Source organism: Pundamilia nyererei, unplaced genomic scaffold (assembly GCF_000239375.1).
Source record: "Pundamilia nyererei isolate P.nyererei 1_Seehausen unplaced genomic scaffold, PunNye1.0 scaffold00100, whole genome shotgun sequence".
Lineage (NCBI taxonomy): Eukaryota > Metazoa > Chordata > Actinopteri > Cichliformes > Cichlidae > Pundamilia > Pundamilia nyererei.
The window spans coordinates 1,449,665-1,471,982 of record NW_005187501.1 but is presented as its reverse complement, the minus strand read 5'-3'; the positions used below and the strand labels follow the sequence as shown (position 1 = coordinate 1,471,982).

Genomic DNA, 22,318 nt, shown 5'->3' with positions numbered 1-22,318 from the left:
AGAGGGTTTCCAAGCTCACAGAAAAAACAGGTGTATTTACAGCATTAAGAAAACCAGCACTAAGACACAGTCACACATACTCAAAGAAAAACAAAAACACATCGAGCACAGCCAAGTTTCATGCCCCTGGGATTACTGGTGAAAGGTTACCGGATAACACATGCAATATTCATGTGTAAAGCTCCTGGGCTCTGCTAATATGTTAGCAAGCAAAATCATACAAATCTACTAGCACACTAACAGATCAGTGTGGGAAAACTGATATTGGTTAAAAATGGAGAAAGAGAGACAGAGAGAACGAGGAGGGCAGCCACCAGCATGATTACTTAATGATGAGAGAGGGAGACACAAGACTGGTCTCTAAATGACACGGAGAAGGAGGGGGGATTGTGGGAGATTAACTGAGCTCTATGCTGTTTGTTATACACTGCAAAGCACCGCAGGATGTTTCTCGAGCGGCACTCTCATTTGGGAAGAGGAGAAAAAGCCTGCTAGGGGGACCTTAAAGTTAGCTGAGGAGAACGGCGGGAGCCTTGAATTATTCCTCGAGCGCCTCGGGAGGAGGATCCGAAAGGAGATAAGGATTAGACAGCTATGTTGTGGGTATTCATTGATGGGGATACAACTCTGAAAGCGGGAAAACGAAAGAAAGTTGGAGTCTCGTATTGTCGCTAAGCAGTTTATTTTGGATTTGTGGTTTGGCCGTGTGTTCCTTTCTTCATTTTATTTTTTTGGAAGGGAGAATGAGATTAACTATCTGAACAAAATTGCTCACTTGTCTGGGAGTAGTGTGAACTTTTCTCCTTTTGAGCTTTTAATTTCATAAAGACTTAAAAACATTTTTGAAGGTAAAGTATGTCCACACTATGCTTTCACAATGTGCTGAAAAGTTTTTAATTATATAGAGCTGTGGTGATTAGTCAGTTTATGAATTTGGTGATTAAAGGGAAATTAGTTGGCATTTATTTTCTGTAAGTTTGGTATAGATGAGTTGTTAGAGTTCAGAGGTATTGAACTGAAAAAAGCTTTATGTCGCAGGCTGAAAGACACTTTTCTGCTGTGATTGCGGATAATCTCAGTTTACATCTGCCTTTTTTAAAGTTTTGGCTTTGGCCTCTTTGTTAGCTGCTGAATGCTCAGTTAATAACACACAACAATCGATGTGCCAAGAAACAATAAAAATAATTGTCATTTAGAGACAGTGATTACTGTGTATACAGGTCCGCGTGTAGCTGGACAAGAACACAGTTTTCACAATTTAGACTGTGCACACTCAATGGATTTTAAATGAAGCAATCAAGATGTGATTGCACTGCACTTTCAGCTTTAATTCAAGGGTGTAAGCAAAAACATTGCCTTAACCATTTAGAAATTACAGCCAATTTTATACACAGTCCTCCTTTTTCAAAGAATTAGGTTTAAGCGAGCCAACTGAGCAGTTCATGGTTGGTCAGTTTACACGTTATTCATGACAAATTAAGAAACTGATTTTAAGTGTTTGGTTTGGGCTAAGTATTTTTATTGTGTAGCCGTTTATTGAAAAGATGTGAACATAGAAAATAAGAGGTCATCATTAGACTCGAAAAACAGAAACAAAACAAATTATCAAGACAATAAGAGTCTATAACTGTAAGTGTATAGAGGTGTAACAGAGACTTTATAAAATAGCTGAAAACTATAGTCGATTTCTGTAGTAATACAAACTGTGGTTCAAGTAAAAAATATTTTTTTAAAGAAAATATACTTTTAGGTAAAACTCAGCATTGATTTTAAATGTTTTTTATCTGATCTGACTGACTGATTCTATTTTGAAAGTTTAATACATTTTAAAAATATTCCAAAATAGGTACCCAGAGGGGTTTTAAGATAACGGCTGGCGAGACTTGCTTCTAAAACGACCTTGGTTGGACTTTTTGCGTAAGATCAGTGAAATGCTGCAGAATGGAACTTCACAACTGAAAAATAAAATATACTGAGAAAGAAGCCCTGATCTCAACTCACCTAAACATGATTTCTGTCCAAAATAAAGACCGAACAAACATGCATGGTGATGTCTTCAGGTTAAGGCAGTCAAAAACAGTCTTTATATTTAAAAATGTCTAATTATTCAAAGACTTTGGGGTCTGTGCAAATAGAATGACTATGGAAAAGATTTCATATTTGCAATATCTTTGCTAGAGCCTTTGAATTAAAGATGAAGTTCTTGTCATTTAAAATCGCCTTTTGCTGATCTACAGAGGCATAATCACTAAATAGAGGAATAAGTAGTCTGCATGAATCTGACTGTTGAAACATTTGAAAATATCCCAGCATGAGGATTTCTTATTCCAAAGCATTCCAAATATTTTATATAGAGTTAAAAGGATTCATGGTCACTAAAGTGAACCATTTCATCTTCTACTGTACCACAGATACTGAGAGCTCCAGTATGGCTGAACAGCTCAAAGCCTGAAACACTTGAAAATAGTATACCCTTCTCATATATCACCCTGTTTCTCATTTGATTCTTATCTTTTCAGGGAGAACCAGAGGGATTAGAAACCTTGAAGGATTCAAAAACCATGACCTACGGACTAAATCCAAGCCTTCTCTTGGCGCTGCTCTGTTTTCTCCACAGCACTGAGGAGACCTGCCCCTCCGTGTGCCTCTGTATATCCGATACAGTAAGCTGTAGCTCCAGCGGACTTACCAAACTACCTCACTCCCTGCCCTCTTTCTCAATAAGTCTCGACCTCAGCCACAACCATGTCTCCTGGCTGAGTCCAGGCTGCTTCAACGGGATGTCCAGGCTGGAAAACCTGCTGATGGCGCACAATCAACTCAAAGCCCTGAATCCTGGAACTTTTCAAAACGTCTCTGGTCTCAGGCACCTTGACCTGTCCTCCAATAAGTTTCGTGCGGTAGAGCAGCACTACTTTCAGGGGCTTTGGAGGCTGGAGGAGCTCCTTCTCTTCAATAATAAGATTGCACGGGTAGAGGCCGGCACACTGAGTGGCCTGAGCAGCTTAAAAAAGGTCTATTTCAGCCTCAACCAAATCACAGACTTCCCTTTCTTCTCAATCCAAGATCACACTCATCCATTCCTGAGCATGTTAGATCTCTCATCCAACCGACTGACCCATCTGCAATGGGAGGATGTGAAAGCTTTACCCAGGTTGGTGCAGCGGGGCCTGTATCTCTACAACAACTCTCTGATCTGTGACTGCTCCATGTACAGCGTGTTTTGGCACTGGGACCTGAGGGGCTATGACTCAGTGAGGGACTTTAAGGAGGAGCATATCTGCTTCATTAACGGAGACCTACGATCGTCCATCCAATTTCTACAACAGAACCGATTCTTCCTCAACTGCACTGTGGAAAAACCTGTTTTGCAGCCCGTAACAGTTCTCCTTTCCAACGTGTTGGTTTCAGAGGGAGAAAGGATGCGTCTAGACTGCCAAACATCCCTGACGAGCACAGATCTCTCCTTTACGTGGCTCTCCCCAAGCAAGGGGCACATCACCAAGGCCAACATAGATGATAATCTAATTAAGCTGCTTCCTAATGGTACTTTGGAGATCCGAGCAACCAAGGTCAATGACTCGGGACTGTATGTGTGCACAGCTGTGGATATTAAACAGGCACTGAATGCAACTCGGGAGGTGAACGTGACGGTGCTGCTGCCCACGGCAGAGTTATTCAACACTGGCTACACAACGCTGCTCGGCTGTATGGTGACTACAACGATTATCCTCATCTACCTTTATCTGACTCCATGTCGTTGCATCTACTGCAAACGGTCAAAGCAGTATGAGTCAAGCAGTCTATCTTCTACCCTCTTCCACTCTACAAGAGACCAGACCAAAAGCCAAACTAATAAACACGTAGCCTTCATTGACCCGGTGATGAATGAAGAAGGAACAGATTGGTCTCTGGAAAGCTGAAGGTTTTTTTTCCACCACCCCCCCCACCCCCCCCACCCCCCAGGCGGAAACTGAAAGTCTTAACTGATAACTCCTCTGTATCTAGCTAGGACATGCTATTTAAGTAATAATACTATAAAGGGAAAAAAAGAACTTCACGTCTCCTTTCCAACTGTCAGATGCAGTTAAGAGGCATCCTGAACAAAGAAAAGAAAGAGAAAAAAAAGCAATATCTCCTGTTTCAATTCTCCTCTTTCTGCCATGTGGCCAGGTAGTCGGAATGAAAGTTTCAACTTTGCTTTATACCCGCAACGTACTGGCACCACCAAATCACAGCGGAGCCATTATCAGTCCTTAAAATCAGCTAATAATTTCTCCGTGCTCAGCTACAGCACTAGGGGGAATATTTCTCATGGGATCTGAGAATGAATATGGCTTCCCTTTCAAAGTTTTGAAGATGGATTAGTTCCCCCCACTCCCAAAAAAAAAAAAAATGCAAGTGAATGACTGTACTGACTGCTGGAACTAAGATCAGTTTGCACACCTTACCTGGATTGAGGTTTTACAGATAGTGTAGAGCAGATAAGTGCTAGCACTGCATAAACTAAAGATAAATTTAAAAATGAAATGCAATATACACCCTATATCCCCTAATGTGTAGCTTGAACATGTAGCACCAGCTCCTGAAAACTTCATATCCTCATTTTCCTAAACTGCTTATGTCTGATTTTGTATTATTTTAGTAATCTTATTTTTTCAGAAGCCATAGCTTACAGCAAACATTTAAAAATCTTATCTAGCTCAAAACAGAGGTGCATCCTGCAGTGAGCCATCATAAATATACATGTTTCATATAAACCTGTTGCATTAATCTGGCAGGGGAAAAAAAAGATCTGCATGCTGCTTATCTGGCAAAGAGCAAAGTGTAGAAATCAGGAGTGTCAAGAACCCAGACAAAAAGCAGCAACTGGCCTGCTCTTCAAAGACAGCATCTTTTTTTGATCAAACACAGCAGAGCACTTTGAACACTGCAGAATAAACACAACCACTAAATTTTGACTGAAGTGACAAATTCTTCAAGCAGCTGTGACTCAAACCCTGAAGGTGGCATTACTTTGTATAGCTTTGTTCTTACTGTTTGGTGTTTTGTGTTTTTGTGCGTGCTTTTTTTTTTTTTTCGACTGAAGTGACTGAATATTGTTTGTTTGTTCTTTTTTTAAATTCAGCAAAACATGCTTCAAATGACAGAATTACACACTCCAACAACAGAGATGAAAGATGCTAAAGAAAAGACTCTCATGCTCCGCACTGAAGGAACAAAGTACATGGGTGAGAGGGTTTTTCCTGCATAAAGACATTTTTGGCACACCCCCCGCAGAGGTTTTTAGCCAGCCCCCAAAGGAAAATCAACCAGCACCAAATGATTAAGGGACTGAGAATAAAAGTAGCAATTTAAATCCTCTCTAAAAGAGCTTAATAACACTTTATCAAACAACCACTCAACAAGCAACGTGTCTTTTGAATTCCAGGGGTCAGGTCCCCTCTAGTCCACAGCTTTACAATCTTTTAGAACTCATTCAAACCAGTTTTGTTCATTGGATTTCATTTACTTAACCCTGCATCAGCATATTGGCCGCATTTTATCAAATGGTTGGAAAAAAGCCTGAAAATGCACATTTTTCTTATGACTTATGGCCTCTACCGTATGTAGATCAATCAGGCTTTATTGCTGCGTATAGTCACCCCACAAAGGCCGTTTCAGAGCCTAGAAAAAACCCTGAGGTTGACTGCATAAAAGAGCTAAGACAGCATATAGCTGGTCGATGATGAAGGGAACCCTGCCGAGACAAACAGCAGCCTCAAAAGAAACAAATCAATTTTCTTCAAGTCTAAGCATCCATAATGTTTTAAGATTGTAGCTTAATCTTAATAAAAACACTGGGTGGGACTAGGGATTGCATCAAGATTGAAAAGGATCAGATGTAATCCTTCATATAATGTCAGGGACAAGTCATCAGTAACTGCGTGTATTACAAAGCAGAGCTTGTCATTGGAGTTAGGGCCTTTGATTATTTTGAAATCCTTAATTAAAACATGACTCCTTTTAAGATAGAGGCGACTAATATTGTTGTGCAGCTTATATGTAAATTCAAGTTCAAAAGGAGGTGGGAAATCTGATATCAAATGGCCAACGGTGCATGAAAGTGGAACAGACTGGCTCTTTGACAGCGATGAGTTTCATCAGTATTAAACTCACAGGGATTAACCCAAAAAAATTCGTGAGACTAAGGCTGCATCCATAATAACACTTTTTTTGTTTTGTTTTAGAACAATGAAAACAACTTTGGTTTTAGAACAGCTTACAAAATAATCTCTGAATATACTAACACGGCTGTAAATGGACATAATATCGTGCATTCACAACATGGGCGTGTGTGTATCAGCGTAAACAGGAAGGAGAGGACTGGGTGCTGGGAGAAGAATACTGAAAAGGATGCACAACAGCGGGGAAAAGTTAGGGAAAGGTTTTTTTAACTGACAGATGATGAGGTAGAAAGTAATACACGAGCATATGGTGTTCATGGACAAAGCAGTAAAAGGTTACAATAAGAGTAATCGTAAAGTTTCTGCCTGCCCAGATACCTACAAAGGATTAGGAGGGATTAGGAGAATTAGGGCCAAAATAATACAAGTATTAAATTTAAAGGACTTTTTTATCTTGTGGTTTTTTATTATAAGGATAAAGTCAAAATTTTGTAACATTTCAAGAATAAAGTATAACAAGTTAGAAAAAAGTTGTTTCGATTCAAACTACACCTGCTAGTAATTGGCAACATCTACAAAATAGTCTTCTTCTTTCAGCTGCTCCTCTTAGGGGTCACAATGGTGGATCATCTGCCCCCAATTCACCTTATCCTTAGCAACCAACCCTCTGCATGCCCCTCTTCACTGCATCCATGGACCTCATCTGTGGTCTTTCACTTTTCATCCTGCCTGGCAGCTCCATAATAACCATCCTGTGCCCAAAATATCCATGAACTTTCCTCTGTGCATGTCCAAACCATCTCAGCCTTGCCTCACTAACTTTGTCATGATTGCCCCTGCCAAATGCCTTGCATATATTAAGATAAATCATACTTTAGACTTAGTAATGGGGATATTATTTCACTTTTAGCACATAAAGTGTGGTAATAACTACTAGATCTATGAGAGCTGACTTTATTTTTGACATTACCACTTTATTCTCAAAGTAGCACCTGAACTTTATAAAATTATAGGGTTTTTTTTCTAATTATAAAATAAAATCAGTAGCGTTTCCTGAAGTTTGAATTTTAAGGGTCCTTTATTGATGATGCTGTGTGGACCTTAGTCAGAAACGATGAGCCGTGATAGATCACCGTGCTATAATGCACTACTCTATTCATGACACCATCACTGATCGAGTATCAAACGTTTTCAGTGTGGTAAGCATCCTTTCTCAACAAAGATTACATAAGACGTTGCTGTGCGCCTGTATGATGTAACGTCTTGTATCTTGTTTTTCAGACACAGTGCACTAGAAACATTAAATGGTGCGATGAGTTGGAGTGAGATTTCAGGAGATTACCACAAGGATAAAAAAACCAGGTTCTTGGTGAATTGCACTGTTTTTAAATCCTTCTAATCCGCTCTCTGACGCAGCAAACACAGCTGGGTTGGGATTTATTGTTTTTCTCATATGATTAGATTAGATTAACAGGTTAAAACAAAGAGGACATGTTGTGAGCTTTTCATGGAGGGCTTTCCATTTCGCCGAGGGTCCACAGGTGATCCTGGTTATGCAAGCTCACTCCAGCTTTAGGAAATAAACCTCAGTGTAGGCAGGATGTCAGAGTCAGGATGAGCGAAGCTGGTATCCTAAAGCTATTTGGAATCCAGCATTTTATTTTAACCTTGTGACAACAAGTACTTAACTGATAATGGGAGGCCTCAACACTGCGTTGCAAAAATGGAATGAATGATTATTGTGCTTTTTCCAGTTCATTTCAGACATGAGGAGGTAGTCAAGAGGCAGATTTGGTTTGCCGAAATCAGGACCCTTCCAGCATTTCATGTTTTGTTTATACTAACATTTAACCGCTGATGGAAAGTCCTGATAATAACACTGTAAAATAAATAGCTAATTTCCAGCATACAAAAAAAATGCAACTCTGTACAGCTCAGTCTTTTTGCTCCCTGCAAATCATCCCGAGGCATTCTGACAAATTACCCAGATGTAAAGGAAGCAACTCCTTAATGCTCGAAAAGATGTCCTTCTCCAAAGCGAAACACTCCATCAGGCCCAAATTAAAGCATGTACTTCCCCTTTCCAGATTAATTGTTTTCCCAAGTTCGACTGGGCTCCCAGGGATTCGAAATCATCTTAGTCAAGAATCTAATTACTGTGAAAGAGGAGTTTTAGTCTGAATAGCACGGGTTGAATTGCTTTCATTCGTGGAAGGCAGCCTTGACTGTCAACACAGGCTATTACTGAACTGTCAAAACAGTCATCAGGCAAGAGTGGAGGCATCCAGCTGTGTTAGATACATACTCATTTTTCAAATGCTGTGACACCCACAAACACACACTCCCTGTGTCACCTACAATCCTTATTTTATTCTAACTGGGCACCTAACTTGGAATATGCGCTTGTGAAAAGCTACTGACTACGCTACATTATCTTTTTTTAGGAGGTAGGTCAGTTGCTTCCAAAAAAAGCCTAAAATAAATGCACACTGCTACACCAGACAACAGGCTGTTCATCATACCTCTGAGCTGAATGCGAATGCAAGCCACGTTCTGTGTTTTCAAAGCAGTGAAAAGCAGCGGGATTTCCAGCAGGGATCTGGTCTCAATCAGAGCACTGTGGAGTACATAGCATATGAATAGTTCCTTAATCAGACCTACAGGCCCGTCACATTTCATTGCAAACAAATGAGTATATGCTCTTAAGCAGCATATTTTGGAGCAGTCTCCTGGCTCACTGTGTCTCACCAAGTAGAATTTAGATGGACATTATAGGATCTGACAATCAAAATGACCCAGTGTGTTTCAAGTTTTATACCGCAGCCCATGACTACGTTTTTACAACACTGTCTTGTCTATTTATTCTTCCTTGGCATTCAGTTGTATTTTTTTCCCACTGGCTTTATTGTACCTGTATCATGCTGTACCGGTTCTTTTGTTATAACGTGTCATACTTGTCCACTAAAAGACAACAATAAACTTTGATGAAATCTGGCTTTATTATTTCTATTAAAAAAAAAGACCTTAACTGTCAGAGACACTAGCGCTACCCAATCTGCAATACATTACAGTGTCACTGGTGGCAGACACTCACAACTGTGCTTTATGATACTATTTGCTACCATACTTACACAATGGCTCTGAGGATTGCAGTGTTGGTCAGTCTAAAACTCTGAAACATCTCAGCTATTATTTAATGGATTCCCATTACTTTTTGTACAGACCTCGAAGAAGGTCTGTACATGTAAGCATGTAAGCATGTAAGCATGCACAGTCATGTGAGAAAAAGGGCTCTATTTGGGACCAATTTGAAAGCAGCGCAAAATATTTTCCTACCAAAACCTGATTTTACACAGGTGGCAACACTTGTTGACTATCAGTTAAACAAGTCAATTTGATTGGCAGCCCCTCTCTGCTATTTACCCACTTAGATCCTAAGGATGCAGTGAGAGTGTGTTTAGATTTTCAGAGGACTGCGCAAAATAGTGTGAAAACTTTTTTTTTTTCACATGAATGTAGCTAGAACTTCTGCTGTGTCCAAGTGCAGCCTCATAGTGTTGCCTGCAAGGCTGTCGTTATGGTATCGCCATGTTGGCTACATTTATAATCTTAATGTAGCTATACAGTATGTGATTGACGGAGACTCATAGAAGAGCACTGGATCACATTTTTTTCCTCTGCTGTGTTGTTTACATTGTTTTGTGCATCGCCTCAAAGGGCTTCATAAAAAAAAGCTGTCTTTAAGCAACATTACTTCTCTCTGCTCAAGCTGCATTCTAATGTAATGTTTGCAATGTTGCCTTTAGGCTGCAAACTAAAGACAAGAAAAACTGCAGTGTAAGGAGGAATGGGTCTTCCATAATGTCAGGTAATGAGAGAAGGGGTACTGGTGTTACACTTGCTCGTGAACAGAGGCAAGTTTGACTCTGGCCCAAATCCCTACATCCTGCAAAGGCACATCTACAAGGTAACACCTAAACCCAGAGATCTCTGCTGCTCACTGAACCCACAGGACCAATTTTAAAGCAATGGAAATACATACTTCTTTTGACCTGGTTCTTTCTTCCACAGTGTCCCATAATCCAATGAAAATTCTTTTAAAGAATCAAGTGTATTATGTTCAAATTGATCACATTTTAGTGGTAAAAGATCTATTCAGATCAGAATTTTCAGCTGAAATACCAACAGAGGTGCACATTTCCTCGAGAATGTACAAATTTAAGATGACTTATTTTTCAAATTAACTACATTTCAGAGAGAAATATTACATTTTAGCATAGATTTGGTGCAGTTCCTTTATTTTTAGGTCTATCTATTGCTTATCCAGATGCAGGTGTTAAGTTTCTCTTATGATCAAACACACCAGAACGGCTTCACATTCAAATTAAAATATTAAGCAATATTATAAAATGCATCATTAACTCACTTTAACATCCATTTTTATTTTTACTTTCTTATTTCTGTAACAACGACAATGCAGGACTTTTAGTTGTAAAGTATTTTATTAATAATATTAAGTGTAGTACAGTACAGGCACTTTAGCTTAAATAAAAGATCTGAAATGTTCTTCCTGCGCTGGGTGATAAAATATCAGTTTAAGAAATACTAAGTAAAAGTTCTTCCATTCTGAATTGTACCTAAATCGACATACTGAAAGCACCAAAAGGTAGAAAAAGCAGAAGTCCTGATTCTGCAGAAAAAAATGGTTCCTCTGACAGAAATATTATTATTTATGACTTTTAATATTGATGCATCACTGCTTTACCAAACATTTTACTCTTGAACCTGCTGCAGTGTGCTACTTTATTATACAAGGCTGGGTAGTTTTATCTGATAAAGCTGAAGTGCTGAGAGATGATTAATGGGGTAGCAAAGTTCTGCTATCCAAGCTTATGTTCATTTTTTTGACTCCTCTTACATCTTTGCCTCTCAAACAGTTATCTAAATGGAAACCAACTGACAGCTTGAGAGTGGAAATATCTTTTTTCTGAGTGGTGGAGACTTCACTCCTAGATTTTCTGAATGTGACAGGTTGTAGAAACCAGGCTTTGTTTTCGTCTGAAAAGCAATGAGAGTTGTCAAATGTAGTGGAGGGACTGGAAGTATAAAGGAGAATAAAACGGAAGTGCTTCAGTCAAGTATACAGGCTCTACTTTAGGGACTAAATGCACATAGTTGCGCTCCAAAATGCCTCTTGGTGACAAACTCATGAAAAATACGACAAACAGAGTGGATGAGAGCATTTTAACACGTTTCAGCTAAAACTAACCTGTTATTTTTGTTTTTGCCAAAAGCTTTTTTTTTCTGTTCAGGTTTATTCATTGTTTTGCCCACATTCTTTGAAAGAAAATGCACCAAGACCTACTCTACTTGCTCTCTGTGCAGATAACTTAAGAGTCAGATATTTTTTCCTCGAACAAACAAGCTAAGGGGAACGAGGGAACATGAGTAAAGACTTACATGAATCGATTAGCCACGAACGAGCAGCTACTGTTAGCTTTAGCACAGTTTAAAATTTGTTATTACGGTGTCCAATTCTAAGAAAGGTAGATGCTTAAATTATGAAAAATGTTTTAAAATAAAATATCCAATTTAATGCTTTAAAATGTCATGGTTTTTTTTTTTTTTTAAAAACTATTTCTGTGGGGATTTCAAAATAAAAGTCTCAAGCTACTTTTTAGGCCGTGATTTAAATGTCCTATTTTCAAAATAAAAACTTAACTTCAAACCTTTTAATTTTTTAACCTCTATGAGTTGCTTGAAATGATCATTTTTACAAACCTCAGCTATCATCTTTCATCTTTTTTTCGTTACAACTCTTAGCAGCAACTAACAAAGGCTAGCAGCAGCAGCATATTCAATTGCATTTTTTCCATAACTTGCATAGTAAATTTTTTATTTTGCATAATCTGTATGTCCCTTTAAAAATCAGTAGAAGTCAGTCTGTTGTTTGTGCTTCATGCTCCAGAACCAAGCATACCTGTATGAGGCATACAAGCCTCAGAACTCCGCTCAATATTGCAATTATAGTGGTTATTTTAAGTATAAATAACCATGTGGAGAAGGTTGCTAAAAGAAATAATAAAAATACATCTTGCTCAGCATTTGTGTGACGGGTCTTAACCATAATTGATTTAGCAGGAAGAACTTATTTTCACATTTCCCTAAGCTTCCATGGCACAGCTGGAATGAGGTTCTGTAGAAAAAGGTGCTGCTAACCCATTTCTTACATTAAAAGCAAACAGCGCCCCCTGGCGTTCCCCTCTATCAGATAGCTGATGAGACAACTCACTCATCGACCCTCTTAACCCTTGTATGGTGTTCGGGTCTGTGAGACCCGTGTTCAGTTTTTGTCAAAAGAAAAATTAAACAATTAATTATTTTTTCACGTGTAAATGTGTTGTGTCTTTCCACTCACTCCACTTGATTATAACTGATTCATTTATAACATTTTATATAAAAGAAAAACAAGAAGCACATTAATTCATAAATGTGATCTAACAAAGGTAAAGGGAAAAAATTAACCATGTTTGCTGTTCATATGTCTTGTAATTGGGATGAAGTAAACATCTGTTGAGTAATTTAACATAAAATTGTTTGATAGTGTTAATTTGGAAAGCCAAAACTCTAGCGGGTCCACCAGACCCATGAACACTGGCTGAGTAACAAAAATACAAACACCACACAAGGGTTAATGAGTCTTTCGGTTGTGACAGAGTTGAAGAGGTGGTTGCACTCCGTATGGAGCCTCAAAGGATGTAAGTGCTGGAGAATATAGATTTATTTGATGTTATGTCAATGTCAGGAAATGTTTCCTTACTGCATTTTTTTTTTAAAGACCTCTAAATCTACCAGCACAAGCAATAACATTTGATGTCAGTATTTTAATTCCATTACAGTACTCTACACTGTCAATATTACACTTTAACTCCATCATCCACCTCCATGCTGAAAATTGAACTGTTTGGTTGGTGAGAAGTTCCAAGGCAAAGAAAAAAAAAAATAGTAAGACAGCTGGGATTTATCTTTTTAATGGTTTGTTTGACACCGTCATCAAACCCATCACACACACAAGATTTGAAATGTTTTATTTTTCATAGAATTCTGGACAACCAAGTGTGTAAATAAAAATAAAAAAAGAAAAGAAAACCAACAGCAAAAGTGAAATTTCATTCACTCTTTTTTTTTCTTTAAAAAAATATCAGCCTTTCCCCTTGTTCACAAACCGTTTCCAAACTGGGACAAACAGAACATGATTAATTCGGAGAAGCTGGAAGGCCATTAACATTTGTTGGCAAATATAAATATAGTGGTTTGAACAGGGTCTCAAATAGCTCACATGGAAAGAGTGTACAGACAGTTTACACGACAGTAGGACACTCAACCCTGCCTGTATCAATTTTTATTAATGTAGAAAACCAGGATCCTTATTTTCTGCTTTAAATCAATGCATTTATGACAAGGAAATATATACATTCAGCCAGCACTTATAGTCTCTGGTGTATGGTGTTTGTGTTGCCTCTTGAATCATGTTGATTGTCTATTCAGGGGCATAATTGTGAGAATATGAATAGTCTGTGTAATAATTTGGTGGCCCACCCCTGCCTGCTGGGTAACCCCAAGAGCAGGGTCCACCTCCAGTCCCACCGCCTCGTTCGTGCCCTCGCCCAGGCCGAGGCCATAGTCCTACAGGTGGGACTCCTCTCCCTCGATAACTTCCTAAAGAACCCGGGCCCATAGCACCCATCATTGGCCTGTGATCCATATGTGGAGGCATGCAACCTATACTGCCATAGCCCACACCAGACATTGGATGTGGAGGCAGCTTAGGTCTGAGTACAGAGCCCCCCCTTGTGGGTACTGTGGGAATACCCACAGATGCACCAAGGCCGTCAGCACAATTCACCTGAGTCCTGACCCCTTGACTACAAGGGGTGCTGCCTATAAGTGCTTCTCCAGTCTTAGCGAGCCCACTGGGATCCACCGGGGCAGGTGGGACCACGGCCGGGTTGCTTGCATTGTCACAAGCTGTGGTCCCTGCAGTCCCCCATACCCCGTCCCCAGGTCCACTGAGTGTCCTGTCCGGTTGATTGGGGGTCCCACTAGCATTCTTAGGGGTCCCAGCAATGAAACCTGGCTGAGCTGCGTCATTACGGTCTGTGAAGGGGGGGACTGTGGTGGTGAGGGGAGAGGTCCCAGCAGCTCCCGCTCCTCCAACATCCGAGCTATATCCATGACCCAGCATCATGAGGTGAGGGGGAGGGGGAGGCTTGACCTCCAAGGGGAGGGAGGCCAGGTTAGCTAGAGGTCCGGCTGGGGGCATGACAGGCGGGGTTGGGGCTCCGGAAGAAACTGCGGTTGGAGGTTCCTGTGTGCCGCTGCAGGGGGAGGCGGGATAGGCTGGGGAGGCCGTGTAGCTAGAGGAACCCGTATATGATGACCACGAGGCCGAAGGGCACAGGAAGCTCTGGTGGGGATTCACAGGGAAACCTCCCGGTGACAAGCTGCCAATGTCTGAAGAGCCCATGCCTATCTGGTTCGTGGCTTTGAACTGAGAGATGGCTGTTTTGAAAGCACTGTAGTTAGACAGTGTAGGCGTCGTCTCAGGGGTGGTCTGCTGGTCTGGGAGCGGAGGACGAAACTCGTTCTCTGGCGGGGGTGGCTGCGGAGGCTTCTTTGCAACTTGCTGCTTTTGCTCTGGAGGATCTAATATGGTTGGTGGCTCGCCATCATCAGAGTCTAATGACATGTCCTCCTCTTCCACACACTCATCATTCACTACTGGGAGACCAGGAGAGGGCAGAGAGAGAGAGACAGAGAGCGAGAGAAAGTGGGAGAGTAATGGAAAAGTGGAAAGAAAGATATAATCAACAAATGTGTTATGGCTGCATTAACAACTGTGCTTTAAAAAACTGTCTGGCAGAACATAAATCTTTAACTGGTGAGATGGCTGGAGAAAAAGGCAATTTAGCAAAACAATGAGATTATACAGAAAACATGAACTCTGCTGTTTCCGTGTTCTGCGCCCTTTTTGATGCTACCCACCAGTAGAAGGAGGTGTAGGAAGCTCGTTCTGATTAATGGATCCGATGAGACTGTGGAAACCGCTCATAACATCGTCGATGCTCGCTATCACAATTCCGTTTCTGGAGTACTGCAGGAACATCTCAAACGGTCTCTCTGTAAAAATGAGCGTTTTCAGTGAGTAAAAGACATTTGCTAACACAACAGTAATACAATCTTAACGAGGCATGTGGAAATGGTGATTTTTTTGGGGGGGGGGGGTGAAGTGAGATTACCTGTGAGGAAGATGAGGTGTCGCTGTTGTGTGTGCTGAGCTTGGAGTTTGATGAGGCAGTCCAGATCTGGAGCCTGCCGCGACTGCGTGTCACACTCGTGATACGGGAGGAACTCCACTAAATGCTTTTTCTGATAGGCTGTCAGAAGATTCAGCAGCCCCATGGCATTAGTGTTTAACCTTTAAGAAACAACAGCAAAAGCAGTTCCATAGAGAGGTCAGTTAAAACCAGTATGGGCAAACATTTTGATGTGGATACAGCTATTATGGCTAATCTCTTACTGAGATACTGACCTCCCAAGCTCTTTAAGTTTCTTCTGGGACTTACAGTGAACCTTCCACTGCCAGGGGTGTTCAGGGGTGCTCTGTTCCTCCAGGAACTTCAGCAGTCCCTGCAAACGATCTGGACAAAACACACAATACAAGTTCAACACGCAATACAAGCATTAGTCGAGTAATATTTGTTTGGACCTTGTACAGTCCACACAAATAAAAACACGACTTACCCTGCGTGATAAGATCAGGGTTGAGGACAAACTCATCAGACACCATGAAGCCGCCAGACACAAAGAGCTCATTGTAAGTGTGGTTCTTGACATCGTCCAGACTGTCCACTCCAGCAAAGCTCACTGAAGGCAACTTTTTCAAAGACACCAGAGCCGGGATCTGCATAATAAAGGAAAGAGTGAGTTTTTTTTAATTCCCCAAACATTAAGTTGTTTTTATAGTTTCCAGATTAAACATCTTTTAATTCGAAATATAAGGTCCAGCATTTAAATCGTTTAGCATCAGGGAAGTGTCTGACTAATCCCAAACTGATTCTTCAGAATCACTGAGAGCCAAAACAACAGACAGCCAGTGTTATTAAGAACTATTTACGTTGATCTGTTAGCAACTGGCCTGAGATTTTAGGGACACTACTAAATAAACAAAGCTAAAACAAACAAACCAAAAAAACCAAAAAACACCCAAAACTTAAAAGCAAAGTACTTTTATAGATACGTATATGTAGGAGACCTGGTGCTCTTTTAAAGGAAAAGGGTGCTCACTGCGAATACTGATCCTCAGTTATTTGGTAGTTTTGTTTACTGCACTGTGTGAAGTAAATTAAAGAGAAATAATTCATGATAATATTTTAAAAGCATCCTTGCTTTGCTATTGGCGCTAAAACCTTTCCGCAGCACTATAACTAAATAGAACGTGTGAATAACAGGCAACAAGACGAAAAACAGCACTCTGCGGGAGATGTAAAACTTCCCATTATTTATGTTTTATCGCTACCTGCCTCAGCGGGTGCCGATTCATCCGAACTACAATCTGGATGTGAGCGACTGGAGGGAGGATAACGGGCGGCGATTGTACCTTATGCACATGTGCTGCGATGTCCTCGTTCCGAATGATGATGAGGAGTTTATCCAAACTGCTGCTGTTTTCCAAAAATGTCTGTGGGCTGCACTCGCTGTTGCCAAGACTTTTCAAGTACTCCTTTGTGACAGACAGGAGAGGATGAGATTGTTAGAGACAGACAGATGAATGTGTCTTCTTCTTTTACACATACGAGTACTGACTGACTGACAGATACAGAAAGAGCTGAGCACTAAGACATGAACCCACAGTGACAAAGAGAAGCTATTGCAGCCTTGCACATTCCCACAATGACCTGTATTTGCACTCATGGTATGCATCCCCTCTGAAGAATAAACATGAGCTCTCTGGTTCCAGTAAAAGGAGAAAAAAAAATAGTAATGAAGAAAGTGAAAGAAAACATGTAAAATGGGCAGTAACAACACCATTACTGCCGCAACCAATTACGATTTTCATTGCCGAATTCTTACAATTTTCTCCAAAATATTAGTTTTAGCCATAAAAACCTGAAAAAGTGCTTTTCCATCTTTTTTAATGAGCCCACACTGCGTGCAGTTTGCTTGTTATATGCCTGATTCACACTCCAGCAGCTAATGATATTTGAAGACTATTACACACGACAATGAAAACAGCAAATGCCTTTTTCTGAAAACATTTGGCATTTTTGAGTAAAAAAAACTAAACTTTTTGTTCATTATCAAATCATCACGTAACCGCTGGAGCTCGGTGTAACATTGTTAAGTAGTTCTTCCAAAATGGTAGCACTTTAGATGTCAACTAGGGGTGTTAAGGATTGAGGACAGTGTGCACTCATTAGTTAATGACTACTCACAAGTCGTTAGCCAATGAGCAAACCCTGGATATCCTCCTTCCTGACCCTAATAATGACCATAATTTATAAAATGAACTTCACAGTTTATTAGACGTGACCTGGAAATCATGCCTGAACAGATAAACCCATCTGAGGTCACAGAGCAATGTAGCCAAGAGCTATTTTCCCATTGACTTCTACACAGCATGTAATCTTTTAGCAGTCAGAAGAATTGCCCTCTGCTGGTTATTAGAGAAAATGCATGTTTAAAGCACTGATGTTTGCTGACCTGGAAATGACATCCATCTTTTTATACTATGACTGATGATGATGACTGTGACATTTAAGCAGTGAAATATTGGAAATCCTAGACTTGTATAGAAAATAACTATGCCACTGTTTTCTTTTTGTTTGTTTTTTTAAACCTTTGCAGATTTACAGACTCTTTCCACCTCTTATTTATATTTTGAGATGCCCCCAAAACAGATGCAAACACAAAAAAAAAAAAAAAAGATTATTTCTGCTTTTATCTTTCAACTCAATTTCCTCAGCGTCATTTCTATTACTGTCTGGCTTTTTACTGACTGACTGTATTGTAGCTGCAATAGGTTCAGCTGCAATGAATTATTTATAGAATCCTGTGGTTAATCAATAATCTTTACAAACATAATGACATAATGCATTGTACCTTGATCTCCTTGCAGACAGCGCTCTCCTCCCCCTCGTCTCCAGAATAGATGTAAAATTTAACTGTATTCTTGGTAACGTCCTTAAAAATCTCCACCAGGCTGCTGAAAACTTCGGGTTTCAATTGACCAATCAGGCTGCCGGCTAGCAGCCCAGGCCCACTGCCAGAAGCTGCGCCTGGGTTTTGTGAGTTCTGCTCCGGAGACTCCGCTGTGACTTGAGAAGGAGAGTAGACCTCTCCCCCCGTCTCTGCTGACGGGGCTTCCGATTTAATCTTAGTGGATGTCATCTCTTTGATGGCGCTTGTTTTACTGCTCTGTGAGGAGACGGTGCTCTTTGACAGAGAGGGCTCTGCTTTCGTTTTGGTGGTCGGGATGGGGGCAGGGGGTGGGGTAGTAAGATTAGATGGTGTCAATGGGGGAGGTGGAGAAGTGACCTTGGAGGGAGCAGGTGGGGCTGGGATCAACTTGTCCATCTTCTCGCACAGCGCTTTGACGTGCCCCTGAATGGGGACAGGGGAGACGTAGGGCACAACGAAGTGTGAGAAGCAGCTGCTAGACACCCAGCAGTGGCGAGGAGGCAACCGCGGAGGCAGCTGCGAGGTATAGTTGATGTGTTGTGTGTGCATGATATTTTTAATGTCAGAAGATAGGCTATGGATTTCCTGATTTAGTATTGTGTCCAAGCTGATGGAGGGCCTGAATGGAACTTCCTCTACAGCAGGTAGCGTGGGTTTAGGCATCTTTTTTACTTCCACAACGGCAGGCGTTTTCGGCTCTGGGTCAACGTCTGCCGCTGGCGCAGCCACTGGCACAGGCTTTGGCTCAGGCTTCAGCTCGGACTTCAGTTCGGGTTTCAATTCAGGCTTCAGCTCAGGCTTCGTCTCGGACTTCAGCTCTAGTTTTGGCTCGGGCTTCGGCTCGGGCTTCTGCTCATTAAATGGCTGCGCTTTGTCTGAGGAAGCCAGATATGAAATTAGTCACGGTGATGCCTTGTTAGCACAAATATGCCTCAAAGATTGATGACTGTGTGAACTCATTGCTTTCAGGTACCTTCGTTGGCGGGGATATCCCAGGTTGTGTTTTCTGATGTGCATTTTTGCTCTGGTGGGGAGCCCGGGCTGAATGGACTACCTGGGCTACAGTCCATGTCCTCCTGCACAGAGAGAACACACCAGTAGATATTTTTAAGTACAATAAAATACTTATTCATCTTTGGATAGGAAAAAATATTCCAAAATAACAACCCTATCAGCTGTTTACATCTCACCTCGGCGTAGTTCGTTTGTGACGGAGGCTCGTTTTGTTTCCTATGGTCCGGGTCGTGGTAAACGGGTTCCACCCTTCCTGAACCTGTTGATGGTTCACCGTGGTTTGAGTCTGCAGACACTGAACCCTGAGCCACAGCTTTATTGAGTGTGGCCAGGAGGATCTTGAGAAGGCGTTGGGTCTCGCTGACGGCTGAGGTATTGGTGTTGCCACGGGCCCTTAGGTCGGTGTCATAGATCCCCATGCTCTCCATCACTGCTGTCAGATTTTCGTTCTGCCCACCCTCATCCACAAGGTCGTCCCCTTGTGCACCTAGTGGGGCACAAGTAAGGCAGATAAGTTAACAGTAGTGCATGTTTTGAAACTGCAATACAGATGTGCCAAAATAAACTTGAGGTTATTCGGAAACCCTCTCATCATTTCATCACATAGGTTATTTTTCAGCTTTAGGATGTTCTCCTCAGTATGCACAGATATTCAAACAGCCCCCTGGGTTAGCGACAAAAAGACATGCATCTTGAAATGAACCTGTTTAAAAATGTATTGAAGTTATTCAATTCCTGAGAACTAATCAGACTGTTGTGAAACGAATAAAATATTCATTCATTCAATTGGCTGTGACTTAAATTCTACGACTGAAATCTGGCTCCACAGGTGATCGCAGCGCGCCTCACCTCTGCTGGGTTCCCCGTTGCTCAGCTGATCTGTGCGTTGATGTTTGTTTGCGCCTCCTCTCTCGTCCCCTTCAAATTTCCTTTTCAGACTGTTGGCATCCCAGGCGCCGTCCTCCCCCCGATCCTTCCCGGGATCCTTCACGAGTGCCTTCTTATGAAGCTGAATTAGCTTAAGCAGCTGTTTCATTTTGTCTTTATCGTACTCGTTCTGGGACAGCCGCAACCTCTGCGGCTGAGGCTGGGACTCATCGTGGGGCTTGTGTTGCAGCTGGGCTCCGTTTGAATGGGCCACCGCTGGCCTCCGTCTACTACTGCTACTAATACTACTGCCGCCGCTGCTGCTGTCAGTCGGCGGTTTTTCCTGGGCTGGCCTTTCTGTAGGCGCCCTCTCCTGGGACAGCCTTTCTGAGGGTCTCTCTGCTCTGTCCGAGCCCCTGTCCGAGCCGCCCCAGTCAGAAACAGGGCTGTATTCCACTGGGGCTGGAGCGGGTGCGGGTACGGGTGCAGGGTTCCGTATTCGTTCAATGATGTCCTTTGCCTTGTTCAGAGGTAAAATATAGTTTGCGGGGTTGTGAACGTACGATCGCAGCACAGCATCCATGTTACATTTGGGTCTGGGTGCTGTGACGGGGTTCGTCCTTTCATTTACATTATATTTGTAGTCGGGTAGGATGAATGGACGCACTGTGCCCGAATCCATACGAGTTAGGTAATCGGTGGCCTGACGCTCCACCCCAGAGCTCAGGTCCTTGCCTGGGTTTGGGCGCAACTTGAACAGGCCATAGTGCACTGCGGGGATGAAAGACTCCATGGATGACAAGAAAGCCGGATGAGGCTCCACCGTCAGCGGCTCTGGCTCGAACAGCCTCGATGCTAAGAATGAGGAGGAAAAATGCATCAGAATCGTGTAAAAACCGGCATGACAAAGATAACAGCGATAAACAAAAATGAAATATTCTTTAGCGTTGCACGGAGATGCTGGCACTCGGGATCAGTCAGAAAATGCATGTAGAGACAATGAATACGACTTACAGTACTTGACGATCATCCTTGGCTCCTGAAAGATGAATAATGCTTGCAGGTTCTTCTCTACCCGCCCCCGCCGCTCTAGAAAACAAACAGAGAACCTTTTTAAAACCCAAACTCTCACCGGAGGCAACAAGTAGGTGTTCAACTCACACAACAGAGAATTACAAGAGGAGAGTGGCAGATAAAGCTTTCTGGCACCTTTGGATTCAACCATCTGAGCAGAGGACAACAGGAAGAGAAAGCCTTTATCAAATAAGGACTTCACCAGCACCTGAAGAAGAAAAGCAAAAGCTGCAGTCAGAACATCAGGGAATAGATCATTATCGCACAATGGGAGCAATCATATTACCAGTCTGTTTCTGGACAGGATTTCATTTGCTCAGTGTGTAAATGAGTGCTAAACTGACAGGTTTATGCCATTTGTTTAAAATTACTGAACAAAATAGAACAGGATTAGCACGGCAGCTTGACAGATGACATCCCTACACTGTTTTCTAAGCAATGAGAAAATGGAACTGTTTATGAAACGAGATCCTCCTTAATTGTATCAAACAAATGCACAGAAATGCAAAGTTGTCAAAACAGAAAGGAGCATTTTATTTACCTGAATATTGTACAACCTGAGAATGTTGTGTTTATTTTGCTGAGAGAACCTGGATAAACTGCAGGTATGTGACTCACCATCCGGTCTCTCTCCAGTTTGTTGACCAGAGCGGCCAAGCTGCCGCTGGTTGGTTTGCCTTTCCCGTCCACCACCTCAAACAGGCTGCAGGACATCCCACACTTCATAACTGCAGACAGAAATAAGCAGGCGGGAATGCGTTACTCGGAACTCAACATGTAATCATTTATGATACACACACACACACACACACACACACACACACACACACACACACACACACACACACACACACACACACACTACTTTACTGAGACAGCCGGGCTTCATGATGCATGAATGCTTTTAGAAAAGCTTTACAGAATTTCAAGTAATGCACAACCGCCCACATGCCAGG

The 22,318-nt window shown here is 41.7% G+C and overlaps 2 protein-coding genes across 5 annotated transcripts; one reads left to right on the top strand and one right to left on the bottom strand.

Annotated features, from left to right (window-relative positions):
* The first annotated feature begins 433 nt into the window (after window positions 1-433).
* On the top strand, window positions 434-9,155 carry LOC102206109 (amphoterin-induced protein 3). 3 transcript variants are annotated; one of them, XM_005740466.2, is made up of 3 exons: window positions 434-848; window positions 2,520-3,713; window positions 5,129-9,155. In XM_005740466.2, exons 2-3 carry the CDS (start codon window positions 2,562-2,564, stop codon window positions 5,252-5,254), a joined length of 1,278 nt encoding a protein of 425 aa, XP_005740523.1. In that variant the 5' UTR covers window positions 434-848; window positions 2,520-2,561; the 3' UTR covers window positions 5,255-9,155. The 3 variants fall into 3 exon arrangements, with proteins under 3 accessions (XP_005740523.1, XP_005740522.1, XP_005740521.1); XM_005740465.1 differs by lacking the exon at window positions 5,129-9,155 and having other exon boundaries at window positions 434-599; window positions 2,520-3,950; XM_005740464.2 differs by lacking the exon at window positions 5,129-9,155 and having other exon boundaries at window positions 2,520-3,950.
* Window positions 9,156-13,321: 4,166 nt separating this feature from the next.
* On the bottom strand, window positions 13,322-22,124 carry LOC102199760 (protein FAM208A-like). 2 transcript variants are annotated; one of them, XM_013912774.1, is made up of 13 exons: window positions 21,981-22,124; window positions 21,498-21,570; window positions 21,303-21,377; window positions 20,271-21,143; window positions 19,598-19,908; window positions 19,381-19,483; window positions 18,330-19,282; window positions 16,828-16,950; window positions 15,972-16,131; window positions 15,760-15,868; window positions 15,467-15,645; window positions 15,213-15,347; window positions 13,322-14,945 (listed from the first exon to the last, which is right to left on the bottom strand). In XM_013912774.1, the coding sequence occupies exons 1-13, from the start codon at window positions 22,086-22,088 to the stop codon at window positions 13,708-13,710; spliced, it is 4,440 nt and encodes a 1,479-aa protein (XP_013768228.1). In that variant the 5' UTR covers window positions 22,089-22,124; the 3' UTR covers window positions 13,322-13,707. The 2 variants fall into 2 exon arrangements, with proteins under 2 accessions (XP_013768228.1, XP_013768227.1); XM_013912773.1 differs by having other exon boundaries at window positions 13,322-14,948; window positions 21,981-22,123.
* Window positions 22,125-22,318: the final 194 nt, after the last annotated feature.

Coding starts and splice junctions, on each gene's coding strand:
- LOC102199760 (XM_013912773.1), bottom strand. CDS start 22,088: ATGAAGTGTGGGATGTCCTGCAGCCTGTTTGAGGTGGTGGACGGGAAA. Junction 21,571..21,980: donor AACTGGAGAGAGACCGGATG/GTGAGTCACATA, acceptor TTTCTTCTTCAG/GTGCTGGTGAAGTCCTTATT. Junction 14,949..15,212: donor TCCTACACCTCCTTCTACTG/GTGGGTAGCATC, acceptor CTGGTCTCCCAG/TAGTGAATGATGAGTGTGTG.
- LOC102206109 (XM_005740465.1), top strand. CDS start 2,562: ATGACCTACGGACTAAATCCAAGCCTTCTCTTGGCGCTGCTCTGTTTT.